Below are 17,264 nucleotides of genomic sequence, written 5' to 3' on the forward strand. Positions count from 1 at the left end.
TTTTATTGGCATTGAAGATGACACCACTCTTTCTTGATTTTATTCTCTTTAGAATTTTTCTCATTTTGTTGCATCCTTTTTCCTCTGTTCATCTCTTAAATGCTGATATCTTTGGGGGGTGGCGGTGGTTGTCCTTAGTCCTTTTGTTTTCTCATTTTTTTTCATTCCCTTTGGGTGACCTCTTCCATTTTTAGGGCATCAGCTGATACCTGCCTATCTGATGATGGCAATATTTTCCCTCCTGGAGGTGCCTGCCTGCTACTAGGCACCTCCACTTGTTGACCTATAGGTACTTCAAACCCATACATCTCAAACTGGATTCATCACTTTGCTGTACACCAGAAACTAACACAACATTGTAAGTCAACTATACTTCAATTTTTTTTTTTTTTTTTTTTTTTGTGGTACGCGGGCTTCTCACTGTTGTGGCCTCTCCCGTTGCGGAGCACAGGCTCTGGACGCGCAGGCCCAGTGGCCATGGCTCACGGGCCCAGCCACTCCGCGGCACGTGGGATCTTCCCGGACCGGGGCGCGAACCCGTGTCCCCTGCATTGGCAGGCGGACTCTCAACCACTGCGCCACCAGGAAGCCCTATACTTCAATTTTAAAAATAAAAAAAAAAAGAAAATATCAAACTGGATTCATCTTTCCTCCCAAGTCTGTTCCTCGTGCGTCCCCTGTTTTAGTGAATGTTGCTATTTCTGTCAGCTTTATAGAGATTTTTCATTCATATTTCTTTGACACTTCCCTGTTCCCATCCTCTCTCCTATGTATTGATTGCACAAATGATTAAGTTCTGTTAGAGCTACTTCATCTGGAATGATTTCCCTCTTCTTCCAACCCCTACTTTATTCTGTAGTTACCCTGGTAATTTGATCTTGTCATTTTCCTACTTAAGAATTAGACACTGTGGTGGCTCCATTTGTTCCAGGATAAGGTGCTTCATGATCTGGAGATGCCTCTGGAGCCTCACTTCTTGTGAGTTCATTCCCATGGTGTCCTCTGTGCTAGCCATCTCAAACTACTTCAGAGTCCTCCACAGCAGGGCTTCTGAAACCGTAATGAGCATAAGAATTCCCTGGGGATCCTCTGAAAATGTGGATTCTGACTTTGTAGGTATAGGTAGGGGACTGAGGTTCTGCATTTTTAACAAGCCCTCAGATGATAAAGGTGCTGCTGGTCTGTGAACCAGCAAGGCTTTGATGGAGCACGTTGCACATCTCTTTACCTTTGACTGTGATGTTCATTGTTGGGATGTGTCTCCTCTTCTCTGTTTAATCTCTGTTGCTGGCTTCTCCCTTTGACCACTCCCTTCTTGTGCTTTCTCTCAGATCCGGAATCACTAAAGCACCCATTAACACTATTGCATGTGTACCCACCAGCACTCCAGACCTGGTTGAAGGTTCCTTGAAGGCAGGGACTTTGTCTTACTCTTTTTGCCTCCCCTGGTGTCTGACTTTGTGGCACATAGTAGATGTCAAATGTTTGTTGAGTAAATCAATGAAAATCTTAGATATTGAGGGAGGAGTATTTGTGGGATGCAAAGGAGTTTGAAGGGGTACTTAACCCATTCATGTAGTGCAGTGGATCTCCCCAAATTCACCCTGATCTTGATTTCCAGGAATGTCTGAGAAGGACAGATGAGTATTATTGAGTGAAATTATTAGAATTTATTAATACTTAGGTGCTTCAGAGGAAAGGTAAGCTTTGAGTTAAATCAGTTTGGAAGCAGATCTGGATTGATGATTATCTTAAAGGTGAAGAGCACATATTGCCCTATGACAGAATGATGTGACTTCTAAAATTGAAAGGAGAGAAAACTTTTCCTTGTTTACCTCTCATTGAAAAAACGTTCTCAGCACATCTTAAAAGTCTGTCTGGGTCCTTTGGAGTTGCGATTCAGCCTCTGCTCCCTGTGGGTTTAAGTTTATCAATTACAGAGGACTATGATAGGCACATGTACAACATGTTATGTTTGTGCTATCCATAGAGAGGAATATAATACTGTGGCATTTCAGAGAGAAGAAGGAAAGAAACATTTGTTTTGTGGTAGGGGATTGCTCAAGTTTAAGAGGCCATGTGGTAATGAGTAGTGAGAATGTTCCAGGGGAAGAAAGAGGTGGAAGAAACTTGGAGGCCATACTTTTATCCTGTGTGTCTACGTGGGGTGGGATGTAGTGGAAGTTGATACTGCAAAAGTCAATTTCTTTTTTTAAAAAAATAATTTATTTTTGGCTGCATTGGGTCTTTGTTGCTGCACGTGGGCTTTCTCTAGTTGCAGTGAGCAGTGGCTACTCTTGGTTGCGGGTGCGCGGGCTTCTCATTGCGGTGGCTTCTCTTGTTGTGGAGCACAGGCTGTAGGCACGCGGGCTTCAGGAGTTGTGGCACACAGGCTTAGTTGCTCCATGGCATGTGGGATCTTCCCGGACCAGGGCTCGACCCTGTGTCCCCTGCATTGGTAGGCGGATTCTTAACTACTACACCACCAGGGAAGTCCCCAATCAATTTCTTAAAGCTACCAGCGTTGATTAGAAAGTTGGTCGGAAGCCGTTGGAGGCTTTTGAGAAGTACAGTTCTTGACAAAGTTTACAAAGACCCTAGGAGAAATAGGGACTGGGGATAGATAGACCAGTGAGGAACAACATTGATACATACTGCAGATTAGGCTTAATAGGGCCACAACTAGGTGGTACAGAACTGAAGAAAAGATACTTCCTTTTCTGAAGGAAAGAGAACAGGAGCTTGGAGAGAATGTTAGAATTAGGAAGAATTGATTTGGAGATTAGGATAAATAATAGTACCTTTGGGGTAGATCTTTACCATTGTCAAACTGTGTTTGTATGAATTTATCACACACACGTTTCATCTTCTGTGGGTTGATATTACAAGTTAGGAAACTGAGGTTTAGAAGGGTGAAGTAATTTATCCGGAATCTCCAGTTGGGATTCAACTGCAGATGCTGTGATTCTCAGTTCCCAAGTGCTTTGAATATGTTGTGTTTTAGGTGCTAAAGGGATTACTTATGGACATAAAAACATTTTTTAAAAAAGGCAATACATAATACAGTATAAATTGAGGAATTAGAGACTATCACAAGTAAGCAAGCACATGATAAGATCTCAATGTAAACTCTGGAGGGCATCTCTAGAATAATCTAGTCTATCCCACTCTTGCTTTATATTGATAGATTCTACAGAGTATCTTGCTCCACGTGACATCTAAGGTCCCAGCCTGGGTAACTGACTCTTGTTAGTTCCTGTCATAGCTGAGACAAAGGAGACATCCCTTTGGACTGGAGGAGCCTGAGATGGAGGGGACATCTGGATAGGTGGAAAGGAATGGCATTGGTGTTTCAAGTCAGAAGACTGTTACCAAGTGTAGAAGGTTTGCAAGTGACTTTTTTACTCTGAAGTTCTGTGACTTACCGTAGAGCATAAAGCAGTGTTTGGGGGACAGCTTAGCTGGGCAAGAGTTTTCGGAGAACTGAGGTCTTGGAAAATTCAGGGAGAATTTTTCAGGGAGAAAGTTCATTGTGACAGCTTTACAAAAGATTTTTTAAAAGATCAGACAGCAGATATTTATTGAGTACCTTCTATAATAAGAACTATTTATTGAGCACTCTTTTGTTAGGAATCTTATTTTTTATGTGATCTTTACAAGGTAGGTACTTTTTCTCACTTGAGGGAACTAATGCTTAAACCAAATACCTTTCCCAGAGTCACGTACCTGTTAAACAGCATAGCTTGGATTTCAGTAGGCCTTTTAAAATAAGTCTTGTACTTTCTGCTAATACATTTTAAAAAGAAGAAATGATGTAGTTAATATTTATTATGCTTAATTTGCTGGGTCCTTTATGTATACTTTTCTCAGTGTTGCCCAGACCTTGGGCATTTGTGTACTGCCTTCACATTTTTTTGCCAAATCTAGTACTACCTAAACTATTATTTATGTTTAGCATTTTTCTTTTCATTGGGTTTAGGTTTAAACTGACATTTTATAACTTAATTTTGTTTTAAGCAAGAATTCTAGGAAGATAAAGAGCTAGATGCAATAGTTATTTTAAACTATTTATTGAAGTAAATAAAACTACAGAAATAGAAAGTCTTTGTCTACATGCTATCTAAAACCATTTTCCTGGCAGAAGTGCAATATTTTGGGAAACACTGCATTATCTCAGTCTTTGTGATATTCCTGTGCGGTGAATACTATTATCTCTGAGATTTTACAGGCTTAGAGAGAGTTGTGGTAACTTGCCCAAAGTTACATATCTTAGAAATGGCAGAGCCTGAAATCAGGACAGTCTGTTTGTTTTTTTTTTCCCCTTCCAATGAGAATGTCTTGAATGGCCTAAATTTTGCATAATGGCTAACCGTTTATCCTTTTTTTTTTTTCATATAATTAGAGACTTTTGGCTTACAATTAGTGATAGTTCCCAGGAAACATGGCAACAGATATAAAAAGAATATGTTAGACATTTCTTATTGGAATCTAGGTTTCTATTGAGTCTGGTGTTAGCAAATTTGGAATACTAGACTTCTCAGTACAAGCTCTTCTGTTCTTAAGCTTCTTTCTTTTCTCCTTATAATATAGACTTTACAGTTAGGGGCCATGTTGGAAATTCTTAATTTTTTTAAACACATAAAATATTCCTGTTAAATTTGACTCTAAACAAGAATTTTAAGGACCAAAATTAGGAGTAATTGCCAAAATTTCCCCTCCTTATCCCAATAACCATTTTACATTTTTACATTCAAGCCCACACTCTGAAAGCTGGTGTGTTTCCACTATGCCATGGAGCCTTCTGTTTTTGTCTCTAAGATTGTGCTTATCAAGTGTTATGAAAATGATACATAATACGTTAAGATGTATACAGAGGATTAATCGAGACTCTGTAGGGCTCTTTTACATGAATTTTTCTCTATTACATGGAAGTGAGAATTAACAAATTGTACTGGCAAGACTTGTTGCCTGGAATTTGCAGTTAAATCAGGTGGGAGCCTTGGTGATTCTCATCTCCGCGCCCACCCTCTAAGCTTCAGTCTCTCACTTGGACTGCTGCAACAGCTTCCTAAATGGTATCTCTATTAAATTCTTGCTGCTGTCTAATTTTTGGTCCACCCTGCAGCTAGACTGATCTTTTCTAAACAGAAATATATCATACCACAACCCCTGCTTACAAAACCTTCAGTAGGGTTATATACAGTTTTGTACTTGGAATGAAATCTGTATCCAGAATAAAATCCAGACTCCTTACCTTCACAATCCTCCATGATCTAGCCCAGCCGTCCTCTCCAATCTCATACCATCTGTTGCTCACGCACTTGGTCTACTGACTGTTCTACTTGGCCTAGAATACTCATCCTCTGATATCTGTATGGCTGCTGCCTTTCATCCTTAGTTAAAAATTTTGAGTGTCATCATCTTTGTACATTTAATCCAAAGTAGAACCCTACTGTTGTTTCATTGGAGTCATAGAACTTAACACAACTCGTGGGTTTTGTTGTTTTGTTTTTTAAGTTTAACTAACTGATTATCAGGTTTACTTACTAGATAAGTAGAAAGGCTGATCCTAGCACAGTGCTTTATACATAGAAGGTGCTTGATAAATCTTCTTTGAATCAATAAATGAAAGAATTTAGGTGTTGTGATAAAAGTAAAAAAAACAGTTATAGGATCCTAAAGAGGCAGTGGCATGAGACGGTTTTGGGGGAGATTGATCTGGCAGTTGTATGAAGAAAAGCTGAAGCCTGAGAAACTAATATGAGTTTTGTTGCAAAAATCCATGTGTTCTGGATTGAACAAGGAACTCAGAAATAAAGAGGTATCTGAGGGCTCAACAGATGCGCTGTGAAGGATGAGAGGGATTGAGCAATTATCCTAAGATTTTGAGCTTGAGGGAAAAATGTAAAGGTGGTGTAGTCAGTAGCAGTGAAGAAATTTGAAAGGAATACCAACCACTTTTAGGAGGAGTCATTGTTTTTTGAATTTTTAACATGTTAAAACTTAATTGGAATCAGTATATACATAAAATGTATAAAATAATTATATACTGCAACCAAGTTGGGTTTATTCCAGGTGTGCAAGCCTGGTTCAAGGTTTGAATAGTCAATTGATGTAATCAACCATATCAACAGACTAAATAAAGAAAACTCAAGTAGAATAGTTAAAATAAGGGATTGGTGAGAACATAAGAGAAATTTGGATACCTATTGCCTACAGAATAGTTCAGCAAAATATGCTTCTGTGAGAGCAGCATTGTGAAAATCAGTCTTGTATTTTATAAGCATGTCATAAAATCCAAATCCTGTCGTTATCAGCCATTGTAGACTTCCCCTTATCTCGTCTCACATTCCCTGCCTAGGTTTAATTTTTACCACTTTCCAGTGTGAACTGCCTGTTGCAGCCAGATTAGTTTCCTTGATGCCCTTCCGCCATGTTGAGCTCATTTCAGAATGAAATTACCCATGTACAGGTACAGGTCCTGTCATTTAACTAGCTTTTACTGTGACTTTGGGCAAGTTACTTCACTTTTCTTATCTGTAAAGTCAAGATTATAGTCCTAATTTTCTATTACCTTGCATGTCTTAAATACGTAATAAACATTAGCTACTGACTATACCTATTCTATCGCTGTATCTTTAAACTCTGATAGCTCTAGAGTGATGCCCAATTGGCTCATAATAGCAGTGAAAAAGGAAGAAGAGAATAGGGAAGGGAGAGTTTTAAAAATGTATGTGATTAGTTTGGTGTATATTCAGAGTTTAAAAGGAATGAATAACAGTTCAATAAAAAGTTTACTTGAAAGAAATAAACACTGAGACTATCCAAAACATACAAAGAACTCTTAAAACTCAACAATGAGAAAACTTAATGACCTAGTTGAGAAATTAGCACATCTGAACAGTTCACCAAAGAAATACTGAAGGCAAATAAGCATATGAAAAGATGCTCATATCATATGTCATTAGGGAATTGCAAATTAAAACAACAGTTAGATACCACTACATGCATGTTAGAATGGCTAAAACACCTATGGCATCTGTAGTGAGATGTGGGGCAATAGGAACTCTCGTTTATTGCTAGTGGGGATGCAAAATGGTACAGGCATTTTGGAAGATAGTTTGACGGTTTCTTACAAAGATAAATAAACATAAGCTTACCATATGATCCAGCAGTCACACTCCTAGATATTTACCCAAATGAGTTGAAGATTTCTGTCCACACAAAAACCTGCACATACATGTTTACAGTAGCTTTATTCATAATTGCCCAAAATTGGAAGCGACTAGTATGTCCTTCAGTAGGTGAACTGATAAGCAAATTGTGGTACATCCAATACAGTGGAATGTTACTCAGCACTAAAAAAAATGAACTATCAAGCCATGAAAAGACACAGGGGAACCTTAAATGTGTATTGCTAGGTGAAAGAAGCCAATCTGAAAAAGATTACGTCCTGTATGATTCAACTATATGACATTCTGGAAAAGGCAAAACAAGACAAGTAAAAAGTGGTTGCTAGGGGTTCAGGAGGAGGGGGAAGGGATGAGTTAGGTGGAACATAGGGCATTTTGAGGGCAGTGAAATATTCTGTGGTTCTGTAATGCATGTCATGTATTTGTCAAAGCCCATAGATATGTACACACAGAGCGTGAACATTTTTGTATACTATAGACCTTAGCTAATAAAAATGTATCAATATTGGTCATCATTTGTAACGAATGTACCACACTAATACAGAATGTTAATAGAGGAAATTAGGTGGACGGGGAAGAGGGTCTAATACATGGGAACTCCGTACTTTCTGGACAGTTTTTCTGTAAACTTAAAAATGCCTTGAAAAAGTAAGGCATTGATTTTTAAAAGTGACAGGCTTAATAGGGGAGCCTGTTAATTAGGGAACCCATGGAAGCCTGTTTATAATAATCTAATAATAATCTAGTCCTTGTACCTTTTTGAAATATGGACGCTCAACTATAAAATCATTATTTTTTTCACTAAAGAGTCAAAAAACACTAGCACTCATTATAAAAAAACAACAAAACCTGAGAAAAATAACTTTTTAAATGCCAGATTTTGCCAGAGAAAATTCATGGGTAACCTGGAAGTTGGTTGTGAGTGCTGGAGTCTCAGGAGGGAACCTGAGAAATTTAACTCAAAAATATAAAGGAGCCATTTATGACACTTGGGTGAAATGATAAAATAATTTTCCCTTATGTGTTTACATCACTTGGTCATCAGGTTTTGGAGGCAGTGCATTCCAGCTTGTTCAGGCCTGATGGTTAGGTTCCTACCTTGCATGGACCCACCTTAACCCCTGCACTTGTTCTTTCCTTTCTTTTCTATCACAACATACCTATCGTTCTAGGCTGTGAACACACCCTTTTTCCTTCAGGGTGTGTTCAAGTGAATTTAAAAATAAATTCTGTGTCAAATAAATGTAGAAAGCGCTGCCATGTGAGGAAGCACTGGAGAATCTTTTTTTTTTTTTTGTGGTACGCGGGCCTCTCACTGTTGTGGCCTCCCCCATTGCGGAGCACAGGCTCCAGACGCGCAGGCTCAGCGGCCACGGCTCACGGGCCCAGCCGCTCCGCGGCATGTGGGATCTTCCCGGACCGGGGTACGAACCTGTGTCCCTGCATCGGCAGGCGGACTCTCAACCACTGCGCCACCAGGGAAGCCCTGGAGAATCCTTTTGAAGAGTGAAGAATCCTTTGACTTAAATATGTAACTCTTCCCCTCCCCAGTTTATTTTATAGTAGATTCATATTTTGACTTAACTAATTAAAGCCAAACACACGTGAAGGAGACTTAGCAGCATTAAAGATTTATTTTGTGAGAAAAATTAGCTTTAGAATGTTCAGCATGCAGTGCTGTTTTGTTAACGTCTCTGTTTTCTGCCTGGATTTTATTTGTGTTTGTTTGAACTTACATTTTATTTTATTTTTTAATATTTATTTATTTATTTTGGCTGCACAGGGTCTTGGTTGTGGCATGTGGACTCTTAGTTGCGGCATGCATGCGGGATCTAGTTCCCTGACCAGGGATCGAACTCGGGCCCCCTGCATTGGGAGCGCAGAGTTTTACCCACTGGACTACCAGGGAAGTCCCTGATCTTACATTTTAAAACTGCATTTTAAACAGAGGTTTTATTTTTATGCCCCTTCACAGTTTATCAGATTTGGGTTGTGTAAAAAACATTGACAAATACACTTCACTACAATTTTGAAATCTCTTATGTTATTAGCTTTCATTGTTGAACAATATTATTGCACACTCTCCTGAACCTGACACATTGTTCTGGGTGATTTAAAATAATATTTTGTGTTTGCCTGACTAACAAGGGCATAGGTTAGTAACAGCCAGACAAACAGCCAGAGAAAACTTTTGAAAATAAGGGATAAGTATATGTAGGCATGTATCTTCTGTGGTTTATAGGTAAAAATCTAGCATTTAATTAATTCAGTTCATTTAACTAACTTTAATCAATTAGCCATCTGCAAGTGCTGATCATTAGGCTTCTTAACTAAACAAGATAAGACATTGTCTTGTTTAGTTACTATTTTGATTTTTTCCATTGTTTTCCAGTCTACTGATTTACATAGGTGGAATCATTGATGGACAGAGTGATTTGTCCCAGGTCACAGTGGTAGAATTTCTAGTCCGAGTATCAGTTACTGCCTCTGTGTTTTACATAACCTTGTTGTGAAACTACTGGTGTAGCTTTCTTTAATGTAACATCAGGTACTTAATCATTCAGTTTTGTGACTGGTTTTCCAGGTTAATAACATAGGATAGGAAGTCAACAATTTTATTTTTAAACTCACTAGTATGTAAATATTTATTTTGGTAATTGTGGTAAAAAATGTGCACATGCTAGAAAAATGTGATTGTCATCCTAAACGCATTCTCAAATTAGTAAGTAGAGTGTTTTTACATTATACTTAGTTACTATATGCTTAGTATTATTTAGTTATACTTACTGGCTACTTCTGAAAAGTCTAAGATATTTGGAGGTAAAGATGTAAATCTCTGAGAATTAGATAATTTTGTGTGAGATTTGAATGCACAGAAAGAGTTTAAATTCAATTCAAAGATTTATGACAGGGTTTCCTTCACACATAAGGATTATTTCTAAGTTTGATGTTTGTAAATCGGGTAGAGCCTATTTCTACAGCGTAGAATACCTCTGATTTCACGTTTTGGAGCGTTTGGTCTGCATGCTAGACCTCTTTTATTAAAATGTTGAATGGTTTAAAGGTTGTTTGCTTTTTATACATATGTACTAGTCTGACCTTAATTTTTTTTCCTTTTGACTTTCCCCAAATTAATGATGTTTAACAGCAGAAATCTAGTTTTATATTTGTTGGTTACAGTTGTTAAAATGATTAGAAAAGTATACAGTTAGCATTTTGACATATGAATTGAGAGTTGAAACATCACTATAAAATGTTTCAGATTTATTTAGAAAGATGGGAAATTCTTTCGTTGTTAATGATCCTTTAAAATGTATAATTTTAACTTGGAAATTGGTCTTCTTAATAATTCATAATAAGCAACACCTGGAAAGCATTTGAAGACTGCTTTAGAATTCTTCAGAATTTTAGATATATTTTAGATCTCTTGTCTCATTTGCAGAGGTGAGAAGAGCTTTGTAGCATAATCTTCATTTTCCTTCACTGACTTGGTTTTGGTTAAGGGAGATTTAAAAACACTTAAAACATACTGTATTATTGTCTTAGTTTGAGTTGATTCCATGTGAAAAGTTATCCAGATATTGTCAAACAGTTATTCAAGAGGTTAATTTGCATGCAATTTATGTGCATGTGACTTCATTTAAAGCAAAGGTCAAAACTTTCTTCCCTACCAATTTATACTTCTCTGTGCATTTTTGCTATTGCGCTATGAATTTAGGTATTTAGTAACTAATAAGAAAGCTTTGTATAAATTTTACTCACAAAGATGACTTATGTGGTTAGTAGTTGACATAGTTTATTTCTAATTGTCTTTCATTTTGTAGAGCGCTACTGAGCCAAGCCAGGCTGTATGCCATTGCTGCTGAAAAAAAGAATTATCTTCAAGAAGAGGCCACTTCTTCTCATAGAAGGAATACCAGTCAGTTTGATTGGGCTCTAATGAGGCTAGATAATTCTGTCCGAAGAACTGGCCGCATCCCTAAGACTCTTCTACAAAAAGTCTTTGATAACACCTGCCACTCAGGTATTTCAAGATTTTCTGTTAAAAAAGTTGAACTTAAGTAGTGGTTTGGTGGTAAGCTCATTATAGAGCACATTACTTGATACTTCAAATTTTGTTATTTCTATTCATGATTTTATGTTATGGTTGTGATCTGTTTTTCCAACTCATCGGAGCAAAGTTTTGAGTAAAACATTTTGTTTTGCATGTTTATTTCAAAATCAGCAAATAAAAATGGTCTTCTCCCACAGTTTATGAAGGAATCACTTTGAGTGGTAAATTTTCTTGGAAGATATTAGTTTTTCTTCTGTTGTATAGTGTCTGCTTTCCCTAAGATAATCACATATGACAAATTCCCAGAAAGACTGATAATCACTATTTCCCTTTCATTTTCACTTAGCTATTAAAATTTATTTGAGTCACTTATGCAACTTTGATAATCTGATAGAAACTTGCCCTCAACACCCCCCCCCCGAAAAAAAACCCTAACCACACATGCTCACACAAAAGCCCACGTGCAAGCCACACACATAATTTTGTATATAGTTTGAGAGCATTCACCAGCTTCCCAAAGCCCATCCATGATTTCAGTCACATTAAGCTGTAGAATCTAATGATGAGGGATACTAAAGAAGTATCAGTAATAACTTGCATTTAAAGACAGTTTTTATCATTTTCTCTCTTTGATTTATTGAGTTGTACGGCTATCACCGCAGTCAATTTTAGAACACTTTTATCACCCCCAAAAGAAACCTCCATACTCCTAAACATCAGTCCCCAGACCTCCATCCCTTCCAGCCCTAGGCAACCACTAGTGTACTTCCTTGTAGATTTGCTTATCCTGGATACTTTATATAAATGGAATCATGCAATAAGTGGTTTATTTTTGTTTTTGTTTTAAAGTCGGCTTTCAGAGACATGTGGATAAAGGGAGAAGGAAGTTAATATTTTGTAGAGGATTATAAACCTAAGTTGGATATTCTTGGGTTTTAATTGTACTGCTTTGTACTATTTTCATAAGATACTGAGAAGTTTAGCCTTTCTATTGCAGTAAGCACTAGGTTCTTTGTAGTCTTGCAGATTGTATAGATTTATAACCTTAGCTTCCCTAAGAAAACAGATCAGTTTTAAAAACTTGTAGTAACATTGTAAATGATACTTGTTGATTGGGATAGGATTTTTCTGATTTATGAGTACTCTTTTAATATTATCTTTAGTGAGGCAGGAGATTTTAAAATATTTACAGATTTCAACTTAAGTTTTGATATTTATCTGCATGGTATTGTTACTATGTTAAATATTACACGTTAACCTGTTTTCATAGGTAGCCGAGGTGGTAATCAAGCCTTGCTTCTGCTGCGCAGCTGTGGTTCTCTCTTGCCTGAACTAAAGCTCTCAGAGAGAACAGAATTTGCTCATAGGATATGGGACAAACTTCAGAAATTGGGTATGATTGTATGAATCATATGTGTATGATGGGTGTAGATACTTTTTCTTTTAGTAAAAAAGAATTTCTTTTCATAAATGCTGTAGTTCAGTTTTATGGAAGGGTTTTACTTGATTCATATTTTTTTGTGATATGACTTATTTGGTGAGTTATAGTGACATCTAGGGGCATTAAGAATAAAATAATTTTTCATAACAAGTATTACTTTTAGGATAAGTTAAAAAGAACGAAGTAGAAAGACATTTAGTCTGTCAAAGTTATAAGTGCACATACTATTTGACCAAGCATTTCTATTTGTTAGAATTTATTAACATATCAAGCATTTCAGTGTTTTAATATGTTTATACTTTAAAAAATTCCTTTTGACGTACAGTTGATTTACAATATTATATTAACTTGAGGTGTACAACATAGTCTGTTTGTTAGAGTTTAGATAGATATACTCACATGTGCAAAAGGATATTCTTCATTGTAGCTTGTTTGCAAAAGTAAAAATTGGAAACAACTCTAATGTCCCTCACTAGAGATTTGGTTAAATAAATTATGGAGTGTCTGTAAAATGGAATACGGTGCAACCATTAAAAGAATGGAGTTCTTCATATACTAATGTGGGGTTTTCTCCAAAATATAATTAAAAATTAAGATGCAGAACAGAGTGTATAGTTTGATACCATTCTGAAGAAAAATGTTTATATGTGTATGTGCATATGATATTAAAATATTTCTGGAAGGATGATAAACACTAGATACAATTTTTACTGTATACTTTTTAAAAAATTATAGTTGATTACCCTATACTCTTTTATACTTTTTCATTTTGGGGCTATGAATAGTACCTATTCAAAAAATAAAATAGTTTAAAAGATCATTTGATAAAATTCAGTGTTCATTCCTGATTTAAGAAAATCTTAACAAAGCAAACTAGAAATATCTATATGTCAGTAAGTCACATAATTTAAAAACACATGTTGAACTGGGAGAAATATTTGTGAGAATGGTTATATTCTAAAATAGAAAAGAGCCCTTACATAGTAGTAATAACATTAATACCTCAATAGAAAGATAGACATCCATTACTTTCTATTATAATTGTTCACAAACATGTCTTTTCTCTATACTGTATATCCTTTGTGAGAGTAGAATTCATAACATCTTTGTTTTTCTCTTTGCCAGTAGAATAATGCTTTGAACTTATTACACTTGTTAACTAGTTGTTGAATTAATATTGTTAGAAACCTGGTAGATAGCCACCATGACTCTTGTTCACAGACTTTTTTTAAGCTGTAAGAGATTTTTTTAGCTTAGGTAATATGTCCAAAGTTACAGAATGAGCTGTGACACATCCGAGACTGGAACTGAGTTTTCCAGACTAAAGGGGATTCTTTAGTCCCCTTTAGTCTGGAAATGATAGGCTCTCATTTCAATGTTGCCATATGCTAAATTTTTTTTTTTTTTTTTACGATACGCGGGCCTCTCACTGTTGTGGCCTCTCCTGTTGCAGAGCACAGGCTCCGGACACGCAGGCTCAGCGGCCATGGCTCATGGGCCCGGCCGCTCCGCGGCATGTGGGATCTTCCCGGACCGGGGCACGAACCCGTGTCCCCTGCATCGGCAGGCAGACTCTAAACCACTGTGCCACCAGGGAAGCCCTACATTTTTAAAAATAGAATTACTTCTGGTGTACTTCTTGGCCACATCATGATAATATATGTCTCCTTAAGTTTTTTTATTCAGGTTATTTATCTTTTCTGGAGTGTTCTTTTGTTTATTACTCTTTAAGTCAATCCATTTTTCAAGCTATAATTTAAATCCCTCCTTTCTAGAGTTTTACCTCCAGTCCCAATTAGTGTCTCATCAGTTTCCTGCATTAGAATTGTGAGTTTGTCTTTTTTTTTCTTTGGCTGCATTGGGTCTTCGTTGCTGCACGCGGGCTTTCTCTAGTTGCAGTGAGTGGCAGCTACTCTGTGTTGTGGTGTGTGGACTTCTCATTGTGGTGGGTTTTCTTGTTGCGGAGCACGGACTCTAGGCATGTGGGTTTCAGTAGTTATGGCACGCGGTCTCAGCAGTTGTGGCACACGAGCTTAGTTGCTCCGGGGCATGTGGGATCTTCCTGGACCAGGGATTGAACCTGTGTCTCCTGTACTGGCAAGTGGACTCTTAACCACTGCGCCACCAGGGAAGTCCCTGAATTTGTCTTTTTAATAGATATTCTTCTCTTGGAGGCTGATGATCTTATCTTATTCATATTTAGATCTTTGTCATGAATCTTCCAGTGTTTTGCACATGTTGGGTACTAAAGTAGTAATAGTTGAAATTGTAGAAAATGTTCAAGCAAATTTAACTTGACTTCAAAAAAATTCAAATTCTACTTCATTAAATAGTAAATCTGTTAATATTAACGTGGTTCAAATGCAAAAGGTTCAATAAAGTTTATAGTGAAAGGCTTTGACCTATGTTCCCCAGACACCCAGTTCCACTCTTGGGGCCAGTCAGTCAAATCTAACTTAAAAAAAATTCTCTAAGAAAATAATCACATTTTGGAAAAAGATAGATGTAATTTTTTTAGAAAACTATTTCTTACAAAGGCTGTTAATCTATTTGGGATTGCAAAAAACTTTGATCACTAGAACTCTGGTTTAGAGACAAAGGTAGGGAGGGATAAAAACTACTCTGAACAAAAAAGTGCAAACATGTTTTTAAGTATTGGTATTAAGGACAGGTCCACATTTAATATATTTATATAATCTTAATGAAGGGGACTATATAATGACATCTTAAAGTTTTCAGATGACACCATATTTTTCTTGAACAGTAAAATGCCAAGCTAATTAACATAACTACACATAAAAAGCCCTGTGAGATGACAGAAAAGTGACAGGTAACTTTTACTGTGGGCAAGCACAAGGTAATACATGGAAGAGAGAATAATTATCCGAAATACACCAATGGATGAGCACTAATCTAGCAAGAAACCTGGCTTTTATCTAAAATAGTAATATTTTAGGATATTCTTTCAGGTTTGAACAAAATAAGTATAAGATAAATGTAAGTGGATGACAATTTACAAAATTATTACATAATGAGATTGAACAAGAACATAATATTAAAACATTAAAAGTAATGGACAGCAGAGCCAGAGCCATGAGATAGTATTAGAGGTATAAGGGTATATGGTAAGGTACATAAGGAAATGCTATTATATAGCTTTTGATTATTAAAGTAAGATATTTTAGGATTATGTCCCTAAACTTTGAGTTTTTAATTTAAATTTTAAAGATTTTAATTTACTCTATGAAAGATACACTATGTATTTTTAAAATATTATTCTTCAAGAAATGACCCATGAAATTAACTAGACATAATAGTAAATATGGGGATAAAATTTTTACTGAATTTCACAGAAACGTTTTTGTCATCTGTAGAACCATGTCAATGTGGCAGAAATAAAGAAATGAAACCCAGTTATGTTAACATTGATCTTGACTAAAATCTATGAAAATCCAGAGTAGATGTTACTTATCTGGATTTTCAGCAGTTTCCTCAGCTTTTCCAGCACACTAGAGTAAATACCTTTATAAAATTATAGAATATAACTTCCTCAGCCTTAGAGCTGTAGCCAACCATTGTTAAGAGTTCAGCTTGAGGTGATGGTTTTTTGAAAGTTCTCAGACACTACATGGTAACCCTGTTGCCTAATTATATTACAGATGTGGACTTGCATATGGTTTCCTATAAGGCCCTGTATAAAGTATTACAATGGTTAAGAGATTGGGCTCTCAAGGCAGACTACCTACATTCAAATTTATGGTCATATACTAGCCTTGTGGCCTTGGGTAAATGGAAGAGTCAGTTTTCCTAATCTGTAAGATGGGGATGATAACAGTACCTTCCTGAAAGCTGTTGTGAAGAGTAATTCAACCTCTGTATGCAGAACACTTAGTACAGTGCCTGAAACATAGTAAATACACTACATGTCTAAGGTTAAAAACAAGTTTTAATTTAATAGAACAGGACTCTACTGCTTTGAATGTCAAACTGACACCACAGGCCTGTGTAGCCACAGGCAGTTGAATAAAGATATAAAATTTAATTCCTGATAATTTAGTAAAACATGTTAGCACTGTATTGATATGGTAACCCTGATGTCATGTTGTGCGTTGGTATGGTAAGGCTGAGTGGTAACCTTAATTGATATGGCCTTAGGCAAGATAAACATAGAAAGAGGGCTTCCCTGGTGGCGCAGTGGTTGAGAGTCCGCCTGCCGATGCGGGGGACACGGGTTTGTGCCCTGGTCCGGGGGGATCCCACATGCCACGGAGTGGCTGGGCCCGTGAGCCATGGCCGCTGAGCCTGCGCGTCCGGAGCCTGTGCTCCGCGACGGGAGAGGCCACAGCAGTGAGAGGCCTGCATACTGCAAACAAAAACAAAAACAAAAACAAAAAACATAGAAAGAAAACAAAGGGCATTGGAATACAGGTAATTAACAATAGCAGACTAGAAATGGTGTTCAGCAACTAGAAATGGAGTGGAAATGGAGCCTTCAAACACTGAGTAGCCTGGTTAGTAAATAAGCAAAATTGTTAGCACAGTCCTACCTGTATATAACAACTGCAGTCACAATTCA

General features: G+C 36.9%; 1 protein-coding gene across 2 annotated transcripts in view; it reads left to right on the forward strand.

Annotated features, from left to right (window-relative positions):
- LRPPRC (leucine rich pentatricopeptide repeat containing) overlaps positions 1-17,264 on the forward strand; it is a 103,157-nt gene that overhangs the window by 3,150 nt on the left and 82,743 nt on the right. For both annotated transcript variants that reach the window (XM_019942883.3, XM_019942882.3), the window contains exons 2-3: positions 11,018-11,217; positions 12,518-12,640. In XM_019942883.3, the coding sequence (XP_019798442.1) occupies positions 11,018-11,217; positions 12,518-12,640 (323 nt within the window). The remainder of the gene's footprint in view (positions 1-11,017; positions 11,218-12,517; positions 12,641-17,264) is intronic.

Source organism: Tursiops truncatus, chromosome 14 (assembly GCF_011762595.2).
Source record: "Tursiops truncatus isolate mTurTru1 chromosome 14, mTurTru1.mat.Y, whole genome shotgun sequence".
In the NCBI taxonomy this organism is placed as follows: Eukaryota; Metazoa; Chordata; class Mammalia; order Artiodactyla; family Delphinidae; genus Tursiops; species Tursiops truncatus.